Consider the following 26,109-nt stretch of genomic DNA (forward strand, 5'->3'; position numbering starts at 1 on the left):
TGCATGGAGGAACAAATACTCCTAGACAGCAAGCCTCAGGTAGGTGTGTAGGGTGTGAGGTAGCTGCAGAGACCAGGGGGTAATGACTATGTGGAAAGATCAGGAGATGGGGTTACAGTATGAACTCAACTCATACCCTGTTTATGAGAAGTCCTCAGGTAGCTTGGAGCAGTGGAGTGATATTATCTTACTTAAGGTTTTTGGTGATTTTTTTGTTGGTCCTAGGGTTTGAACTCGGCCTGAGTGCTGTCCCAAGCTTTTTCACTCAAGGCTACCCCTCTATCACTAGAGCCATAGTTCCACTTTTAGCTTTTTGGTGGTTCATTTAGAGTCTCATGGACTTTCCTGCCCAGGCTAGCTTCAAACCACAACCCTCAGATCTCAGCTGCCTGAAGAGCTAGGATCACAGGTGTGAGCCACCTATGTCCAGCAACTTGGCTTAAGTTTTAATAGGGATGCTGTGTTGCCAACAACAGGAAGGGAACAGGAGAGATTAGAAGCTCACCAACAAGCCAGGCAGGAAGTGACAGTTGGCACAAACACAGAAGCGGAAAGGGAGTGAGAAGTGGTCAGACTCTGGTTTCACTTTGAAAGGAGAACTAGGAGGAGATGCTGTTATATAAAAGCTGGCAATGCACTGACATGGAAAAAAACTGTGGGAAGGTGGGAAACGTATCAGAGATCAAGAGGAGCTTTCATCCACTATGGTCATGGGAGTGATGGCCTGTTGGAATGATTGGGAAATCCTGGGGAATCAAAGGATTACTAGGCCTCCAAGAGGGGAATTTAGGAGCTGTTGTCAGAAAGGGGTATACAAGGAGGGATGCTGCTATTGAAATGAGCAAGATCAGAGTGGAAGGTGGAGTACAACAGAGGGAAGATGCCTAGAAAGTTTGATACTGGGTGTGGGAGAGCACATTGTTTCTAGAGGCATGTGACCTGTGTTCTAAACACATGCCTCTAAAGCACAAATCCATTCTTGCAGAGATAGGAGAGTGTGCAAGAGTACAAGCAGGAAGATTAGTGAAATCACTGCAACAGACCCAGTCATTGACTGAGGTACATACAGACAGCACCTGCCAATCAGGTATACAGAAAAGAGGGCCACAGCCAGGTAGGCTGGCCAACACTGCTTTAACCACGACAAAGGGCAGAACTAGAGAATTAAAGCTCTTCTTTAGATCAGATTCTGATCTAAAGTGATGGGGATCACGCTGAAGTGATGGGGTCAAGGTCAGTAGAGTTTAACCATAAAATGTATAGGATGCTCTGTTGAGAAAAGGCTAGCAAATATATTTGGGGGCTGTGAATCCAAGAACTAGCCCTGTGTCAAGGGACTGAAAAAGTCACTCTCTTGTCACAGGTCTTGGTCTTACTGCATTTAATTGTTGTTCCACCTTGAGACTTTCCAATTACTTGCTAAATCCACCGACTTACATCTAACTGTCCACCAATAAAGAATACTGCAAATATAGAGATTTGAATATTACCTCTAGTTATCCATTAAGACAGTTTAGTTAGTCATCGTAACTGAACAATATATGTTCTGGAGTTTGCTAGATAGAAACAATAAGAAGTGGGTCCATCCTCTTGGGCGCAGAACAAATCAACTAGGGAACTTCTACTCCATGATTTGGCATTTGGAATAGTGTGAAGAACTGAGTTGTTCTCTAGAATCTCAGAGAAGCAGCAAAAAGAGCTCTACTTTGCATTTGTAGCTGCAGGAAGCACTGGTAATGATGTGGGTACACTGCTGGGTGGCACTGACATACAAAATGGTACCTGGAAAGTCATCTTCAGACCTTCCAGATATGAACTCCATATCTCCACAGTGACCCCTGCAAAGCAGATACTGTTTTTCCTAGAATGGTGAGCAGAGACTTAGAAAGGTTAGGACAGCAGACAGGGGTGGGTAGAAGGGTGGGATGTAACTCCAGGTAGCATGAATTTTTCCACAGGTTCTGTGATAAGCACAAGTACCACCTTCTCTAAGACGCTCTCTAAATTGCACCAGAAATGACTGTCACATTCTAGTTTTATCTCACTCTTTGGAATGCAGATAAGCATGTAAGATCCGTATGGGTGGGAGACAGCCTGTGTTATTTTCATTCCCTCCCTCTAAGAAGGTACTCAACAGCTGAAACTCAACTACATGCGTAATCTATCATAACCAGTCTCATGTGACCTAAGGCCAAATGAATAAGTAAAATCTATCTCTGTTTTAAAACGGACACTTCACTTTCCAGAATGCTGGCTTGCTCACAGCACAGGCTGCCTCAACAGGCTGATGTTCTGGTGGTAAGCAACATCTCCATCAACAAGTAGAAAACAAGTCCGGCAGAGGCCTCAGGTCCTTGACTACCACTTCCATCTATGTGTGATGCTATGGATTATGCTACTGTAGCAGGTCAGAGAATCAAGCTGTAAACAATACAACTTTACTTTGCATCTAATTTCTAACCAACTGCTTGTCTATAAATTACTGGCAATAACACCAAATATGTCCTAACAGTCATTGAATGACCTTAAAAATTCACTGTCTTCTGAACAACTAATGTACTCCTTATCAAAATGAATACCAAGAAGTGGAATCAGGTTTGGGAGTGGAAGGCCAAACAGGGAGAGGGGGGCACAGGAATGGAGGAAAGATGCAATCTTTATATTCAATGTACCTTATGTCAAAATTGAACTAGGTAACTTTTGAGGATAGGGATGGGAGGAGGAAATGGGGAAGAACAGTGAAAGGGGTGATGAAGACACTTTGTACTCATAACTTGATATATAGAATTATAAACTTCTCTGTACAACTACTTAATAGGAAAACAATTTTTTTTAAAAAAATTACTGTCTAAAGCAGAAAAGGTCAGATAAGTTGATGTTAGGTGAAATGAACCCCCAAGATAAGTATTCAAATGTTTTTTTCTTTCTTGTGATTGTTTCTAACATATTTATAAGATTATTTCTTTGTTGCTTTGTATGTCCCTCCCCCACGGTATAACCCCTGCTTACACTGTATTTGATATTGGTATAATTTGTGGAGGGGAAGGGCAAAAACAAATTGTCTAAATAAGTAGGGCTAACAGCTATTTTCCTGTTTTTAATTATGTCTGTCTGTCTGTCTGTCTGTCTGTCTGTCTGTCTGTCTGTCTGTCTGTCTACCTACCTACCTACCTATCTTTGTGCTAGTCCTAGGGCTTGAACTCAGGGCCTGGGCTGTGTTCCTGATCTTTTTGTGCTCTTCAGCCACAGCTCCACTTGCAGCTTTTCTGGTAGCTGAGTAGAGATAAGAGTCTCACAGACTTTCCTGCCCAGGGTGGCTTTGAAAGGCGATCCTCAGCTCTCAGGCTCCCAAGTCACTAAGATCACAGATATGAGCCACCAGCGCTCCGGTCTGTCTTTTAAATTTGGACCTCATCATGTCACCTTGGAACAGTGTCGTCTAATGGCTAAAAATATATCTGGCTATGTACCGGTCCTCTACAGCTTAAGGTATCGGTTCTGGCGCAAAGTGAGTGTATTTGGTTTGGTCCTCTTTCTCCATCTAAAACAAACTTGGAAATACAATGTGTATGGTGGCACAGAACTAAACCAGTCACCTTGATCATTTTACCTGCCTGAAAATTTCTGAGTAGCAACTATGTTTGAAAATAATTAATTATACAGTTGAGACAGTTGTTTTGAGCTTCAATTTTATTGTATTCAATTTTTCTCATTGAGTTGAATAAATCAGTTCTCTGGAAGCTCTGAACTGGCCCATCTTACATATACACATTACCAAGAACCAAGAAGTAACAGTGACAGACAAAATCAGCTGGCTCAAGCAACTGGAGAAGAAAAACAGCATCCATCATTTGGTTTCCTACAGACAATAAGAGCACCCTCTTGTCCTAGCCAAGTGAAACCACAGCCATGGCCAAAAGTGCACTCAAATTTTCTTACCATTCTGAATTGTGTCTACAAAGAGGGTTGTGAATTCTAAAATTGGACCAGAACCAGAGAATATCTGCCATCTGAAGGAAGTTCCAGTTAGCTTGTTTATAAGAAAGATACCGTTAAATGCATTGGTTCTTTCCTAATTTCTCAGTGAAAAGAAACTAACAAAATCAAATTTTCAAGGGTACTTGATACTAATCTATGCATTTCCATAACTGACAGGAGCATCAGGACTGTACTACAGTGCACTTCAACACCAGTTTTGTTTGCCCAGATTTAGGAAACAAGTCATTTATCTATTGCATTACCCAATTTTAAACCAATTCATAGTATTAATCAGGAAGAGTATGACACTTCTTAAAATGAAGTAGTATTGTTGGGGTGAACCATCAGATTGTTGCTAGTCAGTTACATAAACAAATAACTATTGGTCAACCTAATGATTATCAAATGTTGCTAGCAACAGATTCCTGGGGCTTCTCAGATGAAAATGTTAACTTTCCATAAATGACTGAGCAGCTAAGAATATGTTATTAAGAAATAATTACCCCCTACCTCCACTTAGTATGGACCGATTAGCGGTGCATGCAGAGTACCTTTCCTCTCATTTACAGGGGTTCACTTCACAGCATGGACTCAGAGGCCGGTGTTCACTCTGAACACAGGATTCATTCAAGTTCTGGCACACCACACCGTAGATGCCAGGAATGCCCTGTACAAAATGAATGTACCAAGCAGCCCGTTTCTGCTGATCATAGTTATGAATATAATAGCTATTTTCCCCCTTTCTCCCCTATTTATTTTTATTTACATCTATCTATCTATCTATCTATCTATCTATCTATCTATCTATCTATCTATCTATCTATCTATCTATCTATCTATCTATCTATCCATCCATCCGTACTATGACTTGCACTCAGGACCTAGGTGCTGTCCCTTAGCTTTTTCCCTTAAGTTACACTTGAGTTACATCTCCACTTCCATCTTTTTTGGGTGGTTAACTGGAGATAAAGAGTTTCACAAACTTTCCTGCCTGGGCTGGCTTTGAACCAAAATCCTCAGATCTCAGTCCCCAGAATAGGTAGGATTAGTCAGGTAAGCTGGCCATTTAAGAATTCCTGACACCCGGGCGCTAGTGGCTCACGCCTGTAATCCTAGCTACTCAGGAGGCTGAGATCTGATAAACCACCAGAAAACAGGAAGTGGCCCTGTAGCTCAAGTGGTAGAACACTCACCTTGAGCTGAAGAGCTGAGGGACAGCACCCAGGCCCAGAGTTCAAGCCCCACGACCGACCAAAAAAAAAAAAAAAAAAAAAAAAAGAATTCCTGACAGAAAGGGAAACAAAGGAGGAGGCAACAATACTTGATAAGAAATGTACTCATTTCCTTGATCATGTAATTGTAACCCCTCTGTATGGTATTTTCACAATTAAAAAAAAACTTATTAATAAAAATTAAAAAAGAATTCCTGACAGTACTCTAGAAAATAATTTAAGTTTATTGCTTGAAAAGTAGATGGATCCTTCAAAAATCTGATATTAATGCTGTTTTACCATTTCTGCTTCTGACTTACTTTTATGTTTTAAAGTATATTTAAATAAATTAAAATCCAGAGAAGCTGGTGGCTCATGCGTGTGATCTTAGCTACTCGAGACTGATATCTGATAGTCTGAAGCCAGCCTGGGGGAAAACGTAAGGCTCTTATCTCATATTAACTAGCAAAAGAAGATGAAAGTAGAGCAGGAAAAAACTAAAGGGATAGTGCCGAGACCCTGAGTTCTAGCCCCAGTATTGACTCAATATTAATTTCCCTTATTTGCAATAAATAGTATACATCTAGATGTACAGAAAAGCTCAAAAGCTACATACATATGACCATATATGATGATGCCAAGCAAAATGAACCCTAAGATATGGACACAGAGGTTTTTCTTTGTTGTTGTTGTTCTTAATGTACTCTGTGATTTTTTTCTTTGTTTCTTTTATATGTCCTTCCTCCTATGGTATATCCCCTGTTGTCACTGTATTTGATTTTGGTACCTTGCATCTTTTATAGATTTATCTAATTTGGGGAGAAGAAAGGGAATAATAAAATGCTGAAACAAGGACACAAGATGACCCATTGCAACAATGATACTCACAAGACACTATGTTGGAAATGAACCTTACAACTTTGGGGAGGTGAGGAGTGGGGAGGGAAGGAATAGTGGGAAAAAAACAAAGGAGGGGGTAACAATGCCTGCAAGAAATGTACTCATTGCCTTACTGATGTAACTGTAACCTTTCTGTACAACATCTTTACAAGAAAATTTTAAGAAGTAAAAAAATTTAAAAAACAGAAAACAAAGTCTGGTTGCTTTGACTTCCTGTCTAATTTTAGTTGTATGGTACAGCTGCCAAGATGGTCCTGGCTATCATACAGTGGCGTGCCTAAGACAATCAAGATGGAGCATGAATCAGTGAATCAGACTTGATATTCTCTAGTGACCTCCACAGTCCCTGTCCAAACCCTACAAATATACATATAGCAACTTATTTCCTCAGCCATCTTCCGCTGGGACAGCCCCTTGGTCTTTGGTTTTGACCTTCAAGTTTTTTGTTGTTTTTTTTGGGGGGGGTGGTCCGGTCGTGGGGCCTGAACTCTGGGCCTGGGTGCTGTCCTTCAGCTCTTTAGCTCAAGGCTAGCGCTCTACCACTTGAGCCACAGTGCCACTTCTGGCTTTTTTCTTTTTGCTTATGTGGTGCTGAGGAATCAAACCCAGGGCCTCATGCATGCAAGGCAAGCGCTCTACCACTGAGCCACCTTCCTAGCCCCTTGACCTGCAAGCTTTTGATGAAGCAAGATTTAGGTATTATGAAAAAAAAAATGATTTTAAAGATGTGTCTCTAGAACTACTAATATCAGAGCCAGAAATTTACAGTATCTTGCAAAGTATTCTTAGTAACTAAGGCATATATTTATTGTAGAATCTGGTTTTGGGACCTAACAGTTAATCCAAGCTCCACTAAATATGATAAATCCTGTCAACAAGTCAATATGAATGTTAACTACAAAATCCCTCTCAACATTTCAAAAGAGGAAAAAAAAGGCAGATTAAAATAAATGACTTTTGGGGAAACAAATATGTAGACACAATATTTATGAAAAAGCAAATATTAATTGACCTAACAATTCTATAAGACTATTCCAGAAAAAAAACAAGAAACCAGATCTGAGCTTGTTAATTGGAATTTCACAGGCAAAAATACTGAAGGGGCTGAACAAAATTAGTATTGTAGGGTTAACACTCTGTGGGCTTATCTTACATCAGTACCATGTTCCAAGACAGCTTGATGGCAACTGGTGCTATGCTGAAAGAATTTATGTAATGGTGATGAAATCTTGGTTTAAGGATATGAATTCCAGACTAAGCTATGTAAAAGGTCAAATTTGACTTATGAAGTCACAATAATTCCTTACTATTAAAAGGCATGTGGGTAAGACCAAAAGAAGAAAACATGAGTGCAATGCCTAAGTGCCTCTTCATATCCATATAAAATAATACATATGGAAACAACTCCAAGGTATGGAAACAAGGTATCTCTTTTCCCCCCTTAATTCTGTTAATGATTCTGTCTTCTTTATGTAGAGTGTATTTGTGTGTATATCTGAGGGACAGCACAGAACTCAAGGAAAACAGAGTGTAAGAGTGCAGCGGTGGGACTCACTGGATACTGATGAAAGTGAACTCTACAACTCGTGGGTGGAGACGGGAGGGAGGGACTAGGAGAGAGTGAGGGAAGGGAAGATACTGTAATGAATGGAAATGTACTCATTACCTGACTCGTAATTTCTCTGTACATCACATTTATAATAACTACATAATTTTTTTAAAAGGGCATGTGGGAAAACATCTCAAAGAACCTAATATATGAGCTACTCCACGAATGGATCAATCTAAAAATAATAGTAGCTAAAAACTAATTATATTTACATAAAAACCAGAGCAGTGGCACTTCTGAAAAAGCACACCTGCTCTGTTTTCAAAGTTTCCTAATTCCCTCAGCTATACAGACATCTCCAGGACAGCCTACTTCTCTGGTTTTGAACTTTACCATCTTCTTGGTATCTTATTTAATTTAACCTCCATGCCTTTTCTTGCCTTTTTACCCTCTCTTTCCTCATCTTTCACATTGCTGTTAAGCATTTTTATTCTTTCATTTTTGTAAGATTTGCCAACAAATACTATGTGCAGACTCAAACCCAGCATGAAGTATGGGGAATCCCACAGACACTATCTTGGCCCTCGTGGACCTTAAAATACATTGGAGACAAGAAAATGCAACAGGTAAATATGACTCAGTTACAAACTCAGAGAGTAAAAGGAACATTTAACAAGCAAAAGCTGCGTGCCTGTGGCTTACACCTGTAATCCTAGCTACTCAGGAGGCTGAGACCTGAGGATCACAGTTTGGAGCCAGCCCAGACAGGAAAATTGTGACTCTCATCTCCAATAAACTACTCAGAAAAGGCCAGAAGTGACACTGTGACTCAAGTGGTAGAACATCAGCCTTGAGCAGAATAAGCTCAGGGACAGCACCCAGACCCTGGGGACTGGCAGAGAAAGGGGGGGAGGGGAGAGGGAGGAAGAGAGGGAGAAAGGGAGAAAGAGAGAAAGAGAGAGGGGGGAGGGAGGGAGGGAAAGAGGGAAGGAGGAAGAGATAACAAGCAGTATTCTAGGATAAAAAAGTATGGAAGACTGCAAAAGAGAACTCTGGAGCTGAGGTATGGAAGATGCAGGCATGGAGGGTAGGACTGGGCCCCCACTGCACCGCCATGGGCATTTGCTCACACTGCACAGCTGTGACCTGTACCCACACATCCCTGTTTCATGTATATCTATAAAGCTCAGTCTTACTTCTGCAATAGCTATGTTTGTATATAAAAACACGCAGAGAACTTTCAGTAATACAGAGGCTACCAAAGGTCTCACTGAGAAGCCCTGAATGATACTATTAATGTGATATAACCACTGAACATCATGTAGAGCACTCTTCGATCCAATGGCAATGTGAAATCACTCAAGTTTTAGCTTGCCCTTGTTTAAAGGTCACCTCCTTGACACACTCCTTCAGGCTGATGCAGAGAGGTCTCTCCCTCATTCCAGGGTCTTCATACAATGCCTCAGTTCTCACATCCAAGGCATTCCAGTCAAGCCTAAGTCCCATTCTACCAATACCAGGACGGTGGCCAGCCTGCCCCTGCCAAACCTCCTAAGAGGCACAACTGTCATTCTCTAGTGAGTATCTTGGACCTCCACCATGCCAACCTTCACTTAAATGCTCTTCTCTAACTGTCAGTGGGCACTAGTCCTCAGTCTGTGCAAACTTGAAGATGCAAACAGCATGTGCACTCTCTATCTCTGCTACACTGAAGGAGTGGACCCTGCAGCAGAGGGGCTCCAGAAGAACTGTAAACCGAACCACCAGCTCCAGCATTTCACTAGTGGGACACACACAAATGAACATTTCCAATGTAGAGGCTGAAACATCGGTAGATCAAGACACTTTCCCTCTACTGCTCCTCAGTGCACATCCCGCTGGCAGTCTCCCCGCAGCAGCATGAAGGAGGGATACACGCTGCCATCAATCAGGCTTGGAAGGGGGCAGGAACGAGACTGGGCTTCAGACTGGTAGGAACCGGGTCTGGACACAGGGCTGCCACAGAACACAGCTGATAAACTATCAGTGATGTGATCAAGTGAGGGCACAGATCTGGGTTGATGGGAACAGCGCTGATCATACTCAGAAGCAGATTCTGTACTGTGCCACAGATCCTAGGTGCACTTGTCCCGGTCACATGCTCTGAAGTGTGACCCCTGGCCTTCCACTATAGGTGGAAGTGGGAGTGCTGCTGTCCTCCCAGTGCTAGACTGACCTACTGAGCTCATCCTACATCCACAGCTCTGAGAGACCTCACCTGTACTGACCACTCACTCCTTCCACGGGCTTTCTGCATCAGAAACTGGTTTTGGAAACTGAAATACAGAAAGACTAGGTTATTTGCCCCAAGTGATGGCTGATTTGCTTTGAAGCAGAGTTCTCATCAAGGCAGCATGCATGGCTTTGGGCCGGTTTTCTTAATCTTGATACTGTTACACTCTTTCATATGCACACCTTATCCTACATAAGCCTCATTGACAAGATACATAATTGATCATAAAAAAAAGAGTAAAAACAGTCATTGTTCATGAACTGCCACATAATAGGTACTGTGCTAAATGAAATATATGTCTCTGCTCAATATTCACACAAACCCTGCAAAATTTTCTTCACTGTAGAAATAAGGAATGAGGCCCCACACTGACAGACTGGAAAATGTCAGCATTTATCTAAGCTGGTCCTGTCATGACCACAAAGTCTGTGTCCTTTTACTGCATTTGAATGTCTGGACCTGAGTTCTGGACTGGCTGGGACTTCAGAGTTCCTCTCTTTGTTCCCAATGGTTTCTCTGCCATAGTAGGAACTATGGAGAAGGAGAAGAACTGATGTTTTCCCAAGTTGCTGATGGGAAAAATGTCCATATGGTAGAATCAAGAGAAGACAGACCTTCAGATTACATGAATATACCCATAAAGAATGCAAACAGAATACACTGATACACATGCGCATGAGCACACACATGCGCACGCGCGCGCGCGCACACACACACACAGACACACACACAGACACACACACACACACACACACACACACACACAGAATGTACTGATAGGCACACACATAAAGAATGCAATAATAGGCAAACATATACACAGAATACCCTGAAATGCAACCACAGAATGCACTGTCATGCAAACACACAGAATGCATGGATATGTAGACACACGCAGAATACTAACATGCAAACACACATAGAATGAAGATTTGTATATATATGCAGACTGCACCAATATGCAAACACAAACAGAATATACTGATATGTACACACACATAGAGAATACACTGATATACACACGCAGAATGCAATAACATGCACAGAATACACTGGTAAGCACACACAGAATGTACTGAAATGCAAACAAAAACAAAATGCACTGATACGTAAATACATACAGAATACATTGATATGCATTCACACAGAATACATTGTTAGGCACATATAGAATATGCTGATATGCATACACAGATATATGTCCTGATATATTACACAGAACACATACACACATAATGCACCAATATATTTATGTGAATATACATAATATTCATGATGCCACCACAATTTTTTTTTTTGGTGGGGTTAGTTCTAGGATTTAAACTCAGGCCTTGTTGTGCTAGGTAATCATGCTTACCACTTGTGCCATGTCTCTAGACCTTGTGCTATTTGCTCATGACTTTACCAGTGCTTCCCAGAGAGCTACAATGATCAATCTATCTGAAATACAGTCTTGCTAAGTTTTTTTTTTTTTTTTGTCGGTCGTGGGGCTTGAACTCTGGGCCTGGACGCTGTCCCTCAGCTCTTCAGCTCAAGGCGAGCGCTCTACCACTTGAGCTACAGCGCCACTTCCGGTTTTCTGGTGGTTTATTGGAGATAGGAGTCTCACGGTCTTTCCTGCCCGGGCTGGCTTTGAACCGCGATCCTCAGATCTCAGCCTCCTGAGTAGCTAGGATTACAGGCGTGAGCCACCAGCGCCCGGCCAGTCTTGCTAAGTTTTAATGAGGGTGGCTTCAGATTGTAATTCTCCAGTTTCCGTCTTCCAAATAGCTAGATTATGGGTATAAACCACTGTGCCTGGCCATCCCACAATTCTTTTAGATTTTTTTCTGTGTATCAAAGTATCTGAGACTTAAAAGTCACCTAGGTGACAGGGATAGGACACTGAAGGAAAAATTGTTTTCATTTGTACTTAGGAAAATATCACATATAATTCAGAATTGAAGCCATGGTTTTATGGGAGAAAGCTGACCTTGTAAAAGTCAACTTACCATTAACATGATTAAAGTAACTCAGCTTTTCAAATGATAATTTTTACATATAAGGGAGAAAACTGTATCATTTTATTTTCCCAAAGCAATTCATCACTGGAGAAAAGGTATTGGCATAATTTCATTTATGATAAAGGAGACTCTAATTACCTTGACAGAATCCAATAAACTCTTAGGAAAAAATCGCTTTAAGCCAACATCTTTTCTGAAATATAAAAAGAAGCACATTAACAAATGATACCATCAAATCAATTAATGACATACTTGCAAGAACATGAAAGCACTTTAAATTATTTGTCCTCCCACTTACTATTCAGGAAGGACATAAATATAACAAGGCTCCAATTTACTGGTAGGTAGGTAGAAGTTATTTTCTAGCTATATACAAAAAACAAGAATCCAAGTAGAAACCTTTGTTCTTCTTCACTCTTTTTGATTGAAAAACTTTGTAAAACACTGAATCTTTGTAAATCACAATGGGTAACAAAACTGTTGTTTAAAGAAAGCATTTGGCCTGATTAAAAATAGATTCAGGGTATATTCTGGAATTTTTAAAATTAAATTTCAGCAATTTCCTAAGTCAGGCAATAAACCAAGTTTTCCATTATTACGAGCATTGAAATCGCTGGTCAAAAAAAAAAAAAAAAAAAAAAAAAACAGACTAGAAAGAACATTTTATGATTGCTTTTCTCCTTGCTTTAGGTATCAAGTTACCAAATTTGGGCCAGCATGTCACCTGGGTGCCTCTAGGGAAAATACAGAAAAATCAAGAAGCAAAGTGAAATATGGGTATCTTATTCACAGTCATCTAAGGAAACAAACTGAATATGAACTATCAAAAAAAGCATTTTTTTCTAAAATTAAATGATCTGATTCATCCTCATCCAAACATTTAAATCCCTTATTCTATAAGTTAACTACTAGGTAGTACCTAAACCTTGTTAAATTCAACTATAGTCTCAGTTTTCACTTTTTTCCCCCATTTTCCTCTCTTTGTGTTGGCCCCTGGGCTTGAACTCAGGGCCTGGGCACTATCCCTGAGTTTTTGTGTTCAAGGCCAATGCTCTACCACTTGTGTTACAGCTCCACTTCCACCATTTTTGGTAATTCATTGGAGATGAGTCTTGTATATTTTCCTGCTGGGGCTGGCTTTGAACCATCATTCTCAGATCAGCCTCCTGAGTAGCTAGGATTATAGGCATGTGCCACCTGTGCTCGGCTCTCATTCTTTTATTTTTATTATTATGTTCACTACATCCTACAAACCTTTTTCCCAGTTCTAAGACATATTGTTTCCCGGTTTTAGCTATTGGTTACTTCAAACAACTCCTGTTTCCCTTTCTCTCTAACTACTTTCACTTGCCTCTGCAGAACTGCCATTATTTATCCCTTCTTGGCCTTTGGCTAAGAAAAAGTCAACAACTGGTATTACCTAATTTGATTTGGGGACATGAAGAAGAAAAAGACCTACCCACATTTCTTTTATTGTTTCCTCCTTATGACTCTAATACACTACTGGAGAAGGAAAAAAGGGTACTCTATATAAAAGAAGATGTGGGCTAGCCCATTATTCCTCCCTCAGCAGTTTCTTTCCTGTCTATCCTATCAAGCTTCTATTCCATATTAAAAAGCACTTTCCAATCAGAGTTCTGGATTTGAATCTGGCTCTGCCATAACAATGGGGGTCTAGCTACAACACCCAGGAACCTCTGTGATCCACTTGTAAGGTGGGGCTGCCAAATCCTACTGTGTGCAGTGGTGCCAGGAGTAAAGGTGGACCATAAAGGTCCTAGAACTCTGTAGCAGAAATGCTCATTCCTCTGGAAATGCCCTAGCAGTCCCTCTGGTTAAGAGGACAAGAGGACAGAAGACAGTGTAATAGCAAAGATGTGTGTGTGTGTGTGCGCGCGCGCGCGCGCAGGTGGGAAGAAGCGGTATGACCCTGTGGACACTGCGGACAAGGCAGCAGGGCTAAGTAGCCAGACCAGGTACATGAGAGTGGGGGAGAGAAGAGGTGGAGTGCTGACATCTCCTCCAAGCCAGGGAAGCCTTATGGCACCAACAGTTCAATTTGTGACATCTGGGCCTGGGTCAGACACATGCTTTCCTTCCAGGCCCAGATGTCAGCCAGGTTTTGGAGAGAAGACCAGGGCATGGATGGCCTCTTCTCAGCAGGGAGGCTGTCCACATCCATGAGGGAGGCTGTTTAGACATCCATTTTCTCAGAGACAGGTGGAGAGAAAAGATTTATCACACATATTTCTGTCACTAATGGGAAAATTAAAGTTGGACAAAGAGGTACTTTGAAGAAAAGGGAAAGAGGGCATATTTCTTTTTTTGTTTTTCTGTTTTTTTTTTTAAATTGTGAAAATACCGTACAGAGGGGTTACAATTACATGAGCAAGGCATATTTTTTATGTTAATCATTTGTATATGACTTCAAAGCTCCCTCTGAATTGATGTTACTATTAATGTTACTTTTACTTCAAAGGTAAAGAAAAGTCCATTAGAAAGACAAAAAGCTTACAGTCAATGCATACAGCATGAATACAGTTTTTTCTACTACTTTTAAGTAATAATGAATTTACAATATTTGTTACAACTATTTGTTAGAACTAGCATAGGTTAGAACTATTAGATATACTGCAGGTGAGAAAATAAAACAGAGGCCAAAGTACTGCAAACATGGATCCATTCAACATTGTCTCCAATGGACTCGAAAAGACCAACTACCTTAGCCTCTTGTGGTGGAGAAGCCTCAGTGTTCAAAGTTTTGGGAAAAACCTATTCCAGGCATCTAAATTTCAATCTCTCTCAGGAAACCAAGTAAAGGCTTTAATATGAGGCTGCCTCTCTCTAGGCTGGGTTTGAACTGGATTAGAGATGCAAACTACTGTGCAGCAGCTTTACCTCAGGCGACACAGTCTCTTTGAGTCTATATTCTACAAACCTACTGTATAAGTGAATTAAAAAATAAATAAAACTTACAAGCTGGTGTTGGTAGTTCATGCCTGTAATCCTAGCTACTCAGCAGGCTGAGATATGAAAACTGTGATTAGAAGCCAGCCGGGCAGGAAGGTCCATAAGACTCTCATCTCCAATTAACCACCATATGTAGATGATAGAAGTAGAGCTGTGGCTTAAATGGAAGAGTGCTAGCACAAAAGCTCAGGGACAATGCCCTGAGTTCAAGCTCCAGGTTCGGCACATGCACGCACACACACACACACACACACACACACACACACACACACACACATACACATACGTACACAGACAAAAACTACACATCATAAAAAACTAAACTACTGAGCTTCATTACAGCTCATTAGTATTAACTACAAAAGGGTGCATCCTGAATGCATTTAAACCCCCCAAAAGCCTAGCTTACTGGAAGGTTTCAAAATTCTGCCAAACCCTGGTTATTAGTTCCCCATCATCAATTCAGAAGGACCTTTGGAGTGACACACAAATGACAGATTAGTGCTATGTTGTCCAATACAATAGCTATTAGTTACCATTAACCTTAAATTTCTGTCCTGCTCTCATTAGCTATGTCCCAAGTGATCAGGAGCCCCAACTGGTCAGTGACTACTGGATGGACAGAGCGAATCAGGGTTTCCATCACCTCAAGTGGAAAGCTGCAATGTGCAAGGTCACAATGAACACTTTGGGGTTCTGGGAGCCCTGTATCCCTAGCCTCCAGGTGGTAAACCTGAGGGCTTCCCAGTAAGACAAGGAGGGGTGTGGTAGGTGATCTGGGTAACAGGACAACTACCACAGTACACACAAGGCTCCTAAACCCCTGGAAATATGGAAGTTGAGATGAGAAGGGTACTCACTAACCATGGTATAGCAGCACCAAAGTTGTCTTAGGACAGCGCTATTCAACACCAGCACTCTCTCCCTGGGGCCCTATCTGTCCACAGAGGGGGACCTCAAGAGGCCCTCCGTATTTTCTGCTTCTTGTTTGCCCATTGGGACTATAATCTGTTCTGCAAGTGCCACATTATTTCAATGTGAAGCCACAGGGCAGTGTGTGCTCATCTGGTTACTCACCAAATTATCTGAGAAGAGAGCACCACCCAGACCAAAGGGAAGAAACATCACTCGAATATTTCCTGCTCCTTTTTTGGGGTGTTTTGTTTGTTTGTTTGACAGGGTGTCTCTGAAGCCTGGACTCTATATAGCTCATACGGCCTGAACTCATGAACCTCCTGCTTCAGTCTCAAGTGCTGGTATTATAGATCTGTGTTACCACATCTGATCTAGACTTTCTCTTTCTTTAAATTTACTGAGGTAAACATCTGCTCCACAGGATAAAAGGTAAAAGACAATAAACATTCAATAAATATGACACTAAAGATACAGAGTAAGATTTTTAGGGATATAAAAGTATTAAATTTTTTTGCTGTACTAGAGTTTGAACTCAGGTTCTTGTACTTGCTCAATTAGTACTCTATCATTTGAGCCATACCTCTAGCCATGGTAATTATTTTGATGAAGTCTAATGAAGTCTAGCCAATTTTTCTGCCTGAACTGGTCTCAAATCATGACCACCCAGATCTCAGCCTCCTGAGTATCTGGAATAACAGGCATGAGACATAGGCACCCAGTTCTTAAAATTATTTTTGTGATCAATTTTAAGCCAGAAATAGATTATATTTAACAGTCCTTTAAGGAAACTGTTGACTGATGGGACCTGCTTTCTCTTTCCCTTTATTCAACCTCCAAATCACCTCTGCACTGATTCCTGCCACATTTAGTAGCTCTGAAATAGTGTACTCATACTCGAAGAGCTATGATCTCCTCATTGCCTGCCTTTACTTAGATGACAGCACACTAACCACCCAGAATGGTCTGAAAGGAAAGTTGTGTGGAATGGTTCCTCTACCCCACATCTGTGCACAGCACTCCGAGGACTGCTGAACTATTCACAGCCTGTGATCTTGTGCACACATGTGTGTGTAAACTACCATATAACAAGCTTTTACAGACCTCAGCTTAGCTCAAGCACTATTGATTTTTAAAGGAACTAAGCATTTAAGTCCTTACGTGAAGGATAAATCTATTTCTCTTTTGGGATTTATTTCTCTTAAGACTCTGGTCTTAACTTTGGACTTCAATACACTGTGGCCATAATTTCATCAATATTCAAAGCCTGGGTATAAAAGCAACCAAAACTAACTTGAAGATATATAACTTAAATGTGTATTCTCATATAGGTATTTGTATCTAATCCTTTCTCCAAAATGTTCACAACTGAGTATTTTTAGTCAAAAAGTAGTACTTAGGTACTTAAACTCAAGATTAACTGAATATAGCCTTCCCACAATCCTTGATAATGAATTATCACTGTGAGCTGGCAAGGTCCTAAAAGGGAAACACACATACAGTACACAGCTGTATCCTGGACAGCCGAGAACAGAGCATACCATACCTTTCCCCTTCATGAAGGCTGAACAGCCATGAGATGAGTGAAGACTGGCAGCCACCTCTGACCATGAGAAGGCCACTTATGGAAGGGCAAGATGGAAGGAGCCAAGGCCCCAGAGACCGAGTAAGTCCTGGACAAGTCCTACACCCACTGTCTAGGATTTGCTTCAGTGAGAGAGAAGCACACTGATGCCTCCGTGGAGCACTACCAACTCCTGCTTCATCCAGTGGCACCCCATTCTGCCTTGTACTACAGGCAGTTAAAGACAGCCCTGACCACGAATACAGGAAAGACACTGAAGACAAAGCACATATATAATTAACCTCAGTTGATTAAAAAAAAAAAACCTTTTACAATATTTTTTCCAGTGCTGAGAATGGAACCTAGCCAACATGCAAGCTAGCTAAACATTTTATAAGTGAAGTATACAACAGCTCTCCCTCACTGAAGCTTAAGTTTTAAATTTATTCATTCAAGAAATATCTATAGAATGCCTAATGTATGTTAGGTATGCTGTTAAGTATTAGAAATGCCAGCAGATACCAATGCTGATGCAGCTACTTTCTAAGAGAAAGGAGAGACAATTATATAAACAATTATAATAAAATATACTAGGAGGACATCCCAGGTAAAAACAAGACTTTCTCTAAATAACTAAATCAAGAGCCAGGTTCTGGTGGCTCACACCTATAATCCTAGCTACTCAGAGGCTGAGATCTGAGGATCATGGTTCGAAGCCAGCTGGGGCAGGAAAGCCCATGAGACTCTTATCTCCAATTAATCACCCCAGAAAACTGGAAGTGGCACTGGCTCAAAGTGGTATAATGAGTGCTAGCTTTAAGTGAAAAAGCTCAGGGAGAATGTCCAGGCCTCGAGTTGAAGTTTCAGGACCAAATAAATAAAATAAATAAAAATAAAGCTGAGGGGCTGGGAAGGTGGCTCAGTGGTAGAGTGCTTGCCTTGCATGCATGAGGCCCTGGGTTCGATTCCTCAGCACCACATAAGCAGAAAAAGCAGGAAGTGGGGCTGAGGCTCAAGTAGTAGAGCGCTAGTCTACAGCTGAAGAGCTCAGGGACAGCGCCCAGGCCAAGTTCAGGCCCCACGACCGACCAAAAAAATATATAAAATAAAATAAAAATAAAGCTGAGCATTGGTAGCTTACACCTGTAATTCTAGCTACTCAGGAGACTCATCTGAGGTTTGCAGTTTGAAGCCAGCCCAGGCAGGAAAGTCCATGAGACTCTTATCTCCAACAAACAACTCAGAAAAAGCTGGAAATGTAGCTGTGGCTCAAGTGGTAGAGCACTAGCCTTGAGCACAAAGAGGCTCAATAACAACAAACACTCAAGTCCAGAGTTCAACCCTTAGCACCAGCAATACATACATACATACATACATACATACATACACACACATATACACACATACTTAAAATACACTATATGCAAAAATTACTAAAAATAAACTTCAAGCTGACCTCATGTCTATAATCTTAGTTAGCTACTCAGGAAGCAGAGATTTGAGGATCATGGTTTAAAGCCAGCCCAGGCAGGAAAATCTGTAAGACTCCTATATACAAACTACTAAGCTACTCAAAAAGCTGAAAGGGAGCTGCGACTCAAGAAGTAGAGCACAGGGCTGGGAAGTTGGCTCAGTGGTAGAGCGCTTGCCTTGCATGCCTGAGGCCCTGGGTTCGATTCCTCAGCACCACAAAAGAAAAAAGAAAAAAGCCAGAAGTGGCGCTGTGGCTCAAGTGGTAGAGCGCTAGCTAGCCTTGAGCTAAAGAGCTGAGGGACAGCGCTCAGGCCCAGAGTTCAGACCCCACAACCGGACCCAAAAAAAAAAAAAAAAAGAAGTAGAGCACAAACCTTGAGCAAAATAAATTCTGGGACAGCAACTAGGCCCTGAGTTCAAGCCTCAGGATTGACCAATCAATTAATGCATAGTGTCATGAGCCTGGCATGACAGGTACATGGGAACATATGCTAGAGAAATCCAGTCCACTCTCACCTAGAGATAAACATGAAACCCTATTGTCCATTTGCTTTTAAAAAGTATAGAATAATTTATAAGCAATTTATAGGCAATTCTGGATTTCAGTGTAAAATATGAGTTATTCTAGTGAGAGTCAATCTACAAACACAAAAATGTCTATTGCATTTATTTCACAGAACATGCACATTAGCACTAAGGCATTTAAGAACAAATTAAAATGTTAACAAAATTAATGTATTCAAGAATCTTTTCTTAAAACTTTCCCTCTATCAATATACAGGTTTGGGAAACAGCAATATTTCAGTCAATACTTAAGTCAAGATAAATTAGCATGATTTATCTGAATCTTCACAAGTGTAGCTCCAGTGCGTAATACTTACTCTAATACTTCATAGTTAGACTTCTTTTCTAACGCATTGCCTCGCATCTCCCAGTACGATCGCCTAAAATCAGGGAAGATATAAATGTGTATGTGTATACAAGGAATCGTTTGTTGTTAAAAGACAAAAACTGGGGAGAGGTGCCTAAGCAGAATAAATAAATAATTCACAGTTTTTTCACAGTCCATCCAAGATTTTGTTGATAATAGTATAAGGAAAGGGAAAATATCTGGAAAAATTTCAAAAATAATGAGAAATACAAATGAATACAGAATACAGTATACAGTTGCCACCTACCGTATTTCTAGACAACCCAACTTCAAAGCAATCTCCTGGTCCACCTGATCAGCTATCTCTAACATGTAGTCACTCTTCACCTGTGATAGAAGGAATGGGAAATAGCTGTTTTTTAAAGGAATAGTTTTTCAATGCAATTGCTTGATAAACTTCTGCTGAGTACCTTGTACATGTCTGTTTAAACTGTGTCAATATCTATGCTTAATTCTAAACAGAAAATTAGTATTATCAAAAATAACCAAAAGAGTAGCATTTTCCTACCAAAAGAGGTCCTTATAGGCTAAGAAAGCACACATGGAACTCACACGCTGCACCACATTTATGTGAAGGTTCTGTATGCCTTTCCCAGGTGTTCAAAAGCAAAAACAAACTGGGACCTCTCCTCTAATATACAGTGAGACAAGCCTAACTACGTATATCCCAGGAGGACCCTGAACATGTGCCCCTCCTGCCTCTGCCCTCTTGAGTGCAGAGACAGACATGTGAGAAAGCTCAGCCATTACTGGTCAGTCCTCAGACAAGTGACTGAAAACCAGTATATGTTTCCACCACACATACTAGTCAGGCTAAATTGAAAAACGGAATAGGAACAACAGGAACTCATGTGCTACTAATATAAAAACGAAAAACAATTTTGGCAGAGGGACTGGCACTTTCTCAAACCAAGCTATTAAATTTCAGAAGTAATGATGCTTACACTAGCTTAGTCATTTCATTAACAGTAGTAAAAATGATGTTTATAATTATTTATAGTCACTTCATTAACAGTACTTTGAGAAAAAGGTAAGATATCCATTAATGAGAGAATTTTTTTAAAGCCTTACAATATATTTATAAAACAAAAAACGCCTCAATAATAAAAAGAAACAAATGACTGAAATCTCAAAAACATGATCCTAACTAGCCATACTGGTGGCTCACACTTACTATGCTAGCTACCTGGAGGCTCAGAATTATATGATCAGAGTTCAAAGCCAGTATGGGCAAAGTTCATAAGACTATCTCCTCAAAAAGAACCAACACAGGCTGGGAATGTTGCTCAATGGTAGAGTGCTTGCCTAGCATGCATTAAGCCCTGGGTTTGATTCCTCAGTACCACATAAAAAGAAAAGGCCAGAAGTGGTGCTGTGGCTCAAGAGGTAGAGTGCTAGCCTTGAGCAAAAAGAAGCTCAGTGATAGGCCCTGAGTTCAAGCCCCAGGACTAGCACAAACAGAAACAAAAAAACCACAAAAGCAACAACAAACAAACAAACAAACAGAGCTGGAGGCTCTAAGTTCAAATCTCAGCACAATTAAACAAGACAAAAAACATGATGCTGAAAACAAAGGCATACACTAAAAACAGATCATGTGGGGCTGGGAAGGTGGCTCAGTGGAAGAGTGCTTGCCCTGCTTGCATGAGGCCCTGAGTTTGATTTCCTCAGCACCACATAAGCAGAAAAAAGCTGGAAGTGGTGTTCTGGCTCAAGTGATAGAGTGCTAGCCTTGAGCTGAAGAACTGAGGGACAGCGCCCAGGTCTAGAGTTCAGGCCCCACAACCAGAGGGCGGGGGGTTGGAGATACAGACCATATGAATTGGTTTATAAGGAACAAAAGGTAACCCAAACCACAGTAGTGGTAAAACAGAAACACAGGATGCTTGTAATTGAGGTGGGCTAATTGGAAAGGGTTGACAGGAAGCACTGGTGTTGATAACAATAGTCTACTTCCTGAAAGGCAGTTAGATGATTAGTGAATGCATTTGTGAAAATTCAACAATACAAATATATTAGCTGCATACTTAAGTACATATAAATATTACATTTTTAAGCTGTAATTCAATATTGAACTCTAAAACAATATTCATGTTATATACTTTAATCAGAAATTATAATGAAATATCCCCAAGATGAGCAGATAAAAGGTAAAGGGAAGCATACTAAATGCCACAGGCAGAATCCATGTGGACAAACACAGGATCACTGTAAAACTCTTTCAAGTTTCAACTGGATAATTTTTTTTTTGGGGGGGGGGGGTCCAGTCGTGGGGCCTGAACTCTGGGCCTGGGCGCTGTCCCTCAGCTTGTCAGCGCAAGGCTAGCACTTTACCACTTGAGCCACAGCGCCACTTCCGGCTTTTTTTAAAAATGCGAATGTGGTGCTGAGGAATCAAACCCAGGGCCTCATGCATGCAAGACAAGCACTCTACCACTAAGCCACCTTCCCAGCCCTCAACTGGATAAATTTTATAATAAAATATTGCAACAAAAGTAAAACCCTGAAGTAAAAGAAATTAAGTTCCCAACAGTTGAACTGTCACGAGAGTAATCAAATTCAGCCATGATGCTTGTGGACTGTCAGGAGATCACCCTTAGCTTATGAGACAACTGAAAACAAATGAATAATGCCTTTGAAACCTAGCTGGGTACTGTTATCCCTGGAAACAAAACCTTCCCTGAGCCTTTCATAATAAGGGCAAAAGAGGAAATGCCTTACTATCTCATCTCTCAGACACCACTGTCTTCTTAGCTGTTCTCCCATCCCCAGCCACAATGGCCTTCTTTCAGGTCTTAAACCACCAAGCTCCTTTCTCTCAGGGCCCTGCATAGAAATAATAATCACTGGCCAGGATTCCAAAAAGACAGCTAAAGAGGCTTGCCAGCTGAACCAGAACTAGAGTCCTGAACAATATAAGAACACTCAATGGCCGGGCGCTGGTGGCTCACGCCTATAATCCTAGCTACTCAGGAGGCTGAGATCTGAGGATCGCGGTTCAAAGCCAGCCCGGGCAGGAGAGACCGAGAGACTCCTATCTCCAATAAACCACCAGAAAAACCGGAAGTGGTGCTGTAGCTCAAGTGGTAGAGCGCTTGCCTTGAGCTGAGGGACAGCGCCCAGGCCCAGAGTTCAAGCCCCACGACTGACCAAAAAAAAAAAAAAAAAAAAAAGAACACTCAATGTTCTTACCTGTGTATGGGGACCAAACAAAGGTAAATGAAAAGAGGATAGGGCCAGGATGAAGAAGCAAGCTAAGACCCTGAGAAGGCTGGGAGACCAATTGGAAAAAGTGTCTGCTGTAGCCAGCTGAGGACTGAGCACTGAACACTGGTCCCTGCTTCCCCATGTGACAGTCTGATTCTTTTTTTTTTTTAATTTGGGGGTGCGGGGGTCCAGTTGTGGGGCCTGAACTCTGGGCCTGGGCACTGTCCCTCAGCTCTTCAGCTCAAGGCTAGCGCTCTACCACTTGAGTCACAAGTGCCACCTCCGGCTTTTTTCTTTTTGCTTATGTGGTGCTGGGGAATCAAACCCAGGGCCTCAGGCATGCAAGGCAAGCGCTCTACCACTGAGCCAACTTCCCAGCCCATGACACTCTGATTCTTAAACCCTGTAGTCCGCATAATTTGGGGTAACTGCTCAAAAGGCCACATTTAGTAGAGCCTCTTTCCCAGCAAGTAAAAACACCTTTAGGGTTTTGGTTTTGTTTTGTTTTAATTTTTTTTTTTTTTGCCAGTCCTAGGGTTGAACTCAGGGCCTGGGTGCTGTCCCTGAGCCTCTCTGTGCTCAAGGCTAGCACTCTACTACTTGAGCCACAGTTCCACTTCTGGCTTTTTCTGCTTATGTGGTGCTGAGGAATCAAACCCACGGCTTCATGCATGTTAGGCAAGTACTCTACCACTAAGTCACCTTCCCAGCTAAGTAAAAACCTTTAGAAAAAGGAATGTCCACAAATGTTGTTGTGAGGCCCAATGAAGAAGGGTTTCAGAACACACAATGAAAAAGACCATGTAAGAGCCAGCATAATCCATTACCCATGGATAAAAAGCCAAGGACTCCAAAGGCCAGAATGAAGACAGTAACTAAATATGAAACAGTAAAAGAAAAACACAGTAGAGATCAAGTGATAAGGATAATGAAACAGAAATTGACAATTCTTTTTTTCATCGGTCGTGGGGCTTGAACTCTGGGCCTGAGCACTGTCCCTCTGCTCTTCAGCTCAAGGCTACCACGCTACCACTTGAGCTACAGTGCCACTTCTGGTTTTCTGGTGGTTTATTGGAGATAAAGAGTTTCATGGATTTCCTGCCCAGGCTGGCTTTGAACCATGATCCTCAAATCTCAGCTTCCTGAGTAGCTAGGATTACAGTGGTGAGCTACCGGCACCTGGCTGAAATTGATAATTTTTAAAGAAATAAAATGTGTGTGAAAAATGAAATAAAAACTCAAATTTACTAAACATAAAATGAACTATAAAGAGTTAGTGATCTGATACATTCTGAATTATATATCCTAGAGAGACCATGAAACTATGAAACAGAAGTTAATGGGTATGAAGGAATAAATGAGAGACAATGCTGATGTTAGCTTAACTCTGAGAAGGAATAACAAGGAACGGAGGCAGTATCTGTACAATACTAAGTCCAGAATTGATTAAAAAGAGGGAAACCAGAGAGGCACACGAATACAACAGAGATCAAGAAGAAAATGGAAATCCACAATTGGTTTGTAATAAAAGCACACACTATCTAAGACAAAAAGGATCCTAAAACAAGCCAAAGAAAAGATAGATCAGCTACAAAGAGACAGGGTGAAAGCAAATTTCAATAGTGATGTAAAAATCAGTCAGTAAGACTGCTTTAAAGTACCCTGAAAAAAGTCATCATATAGTAGTGGTGTCTTTTAGGCAGAAAAAAAAGATACTAGAGACTTAAACTGGAAGAACAGAATTATCATCCTTGAAATAACAGGTATTTATTTAATTGCCTGCAGTGAAAGATTAAAGGTAACACAGTCTACTCAACAAGACTGCTTTGGACAAAATATGAACTATCTGTTTCAAATGAACTACAATTTCTAACCACAGTGCAAATTATTTTTTAATTGACTCACAAGGGATACAAATTGAAATATCTGGACGATCACATTCCTACCAGTTACAATCAAATGTCCTCATCAATCTGCTCATTGAAAGGAAGTAGCTTTTAAACAAGTAGATTTTAGGGAAGTAGATTTTAAGCAAACTCTTCTCAAATGCTTCAGTGAAGTGGGAAACAAAGCCAAACTCAAGCCAATGACAAACACATAGAGGGCTGGAGAACTAGGGTCAGCTTGTACCTTAGGGCAAGACTGCAAAATACTTCACTCTTGGTCTGTTAATGAATCAGTTAAGGGACTACTTAGGGAAAGATAGGAATGAGGAAAGAGAAAAGCAAGATAGTGAGTATTATTTTTAACTATGAAAGCAACAATGAAATCTGATGGAGCTTTCTGTGTGTGGGGAGAGTGACAGCAGGAGTGAGACTGGTTGGAATCACTCTCCCCCTATAACTAGAGTCAACTAACAGAAAACAAAACAAAACATGACAAATGGTCAACAAAAGGAATCAAGGAGTGATAAACACAAACTTCAGGACAAACTTCTGGAGGGTCATGGGACAGGGAATTTTTGCATGAGCAGTATCAGGGGTTTTGCACAGTTAACAGCTTACAAAACAACAGATGTCTTCAATGTTACAGTCAATTTAAAAATGCACTGATTTAGCTGAGCACAGGTGGCTCACACCTGTTAATCCTAGGTACTCAGGAGGCTGAGATTTGAGGATTACGGTTTTTTGCCAGTCAAGGCAGGAAAGTCTGTAAGACTCTTATCTCCAATAAATCACTAGAAAACCAGAAGTGGCTCTGTGGCTCAAGTGGTAGAGCACTAGCCTTGAGCTGAAGAGCTAAGAGACAGCACCCAGGCCCAGAGCTCAAGCCCCACGACCGACCGATCCAAACAAACAAAAAAAAAAAGCACTGATTTAAGCCAGTAATTTAAGCCGGTAATCCTAGCTACTCAAGAGGCTGAGATATGAGAACTGATATTCAAAGCCACCTTAGTCAGGAAAATCTGTTGAGACTCTTACCTCCAACAATCACCAAAAAGCTGCAAGTGGAGCTGTGGCTCACGTGGTGGAACACTAGCTTATAGCAAAAAGCCCAGGGAGAGGGCCCAAGCCCTGAGTGTAGCCTCAGAACTGACACACATAAAAAGGACTAATTTAGTTTAGAATTCAGGGAAAATTCACATAATACATATATATTATATATATATTTATATCAAATATTACAGATTTTTCACAGG

General features: G+C 41.0%; 1 protein-coding gene across 12 annotated transcripts in view; it reads right to left on the reverse strand.

Moving 5' to 3' along the window:
- The window catches only part of Ptk2 (protein tyrosine kinase 2), a 248,044-nt gene that overhangs the window by 107,275 nt on the left and 114,660 nt on the right, over window positions 1-26,109 (reverse strand). For all 12 annotated transcript variants that reach the window (XM_069991475.1, XM_069991474.1, XM_069991473.1 and 9 more), the window contains 3 exons: window positions 20,011-20,090; window positions 19,714-19,776; window positions 12,052-12,106 (listed from right to left, as the gene is read on the reverse strand). In XM_069991475.1, the coding sequence (XP_069847576.1) occupies window positions 12,052-12,106; window positions 19,714-19,776; window positions 20,011-20,090 (198 nt within the window). The remainder of the gene's footprint in view (window positions 1-12,051; window positions 12,107-19,713; window positions 19,777-20,010; window positions 20,091-26,109) is intronic.

This window comes from Dipodomys merriami, unplaced genomic scaffold (assembly GCF_024711535.1).
Source record: "Dipodomys merriami isolate MVZ:Mamm:240054 unplaced genomic scaffold, mDipMer1.0.p SCAF_4, whole genome shotgun sequence".
NCBI lineage: Eukaryota > Metazoa > Chordata > Mammalia > Rodentia > Heteromyidae > Dipodomys > Dipodomys merriami.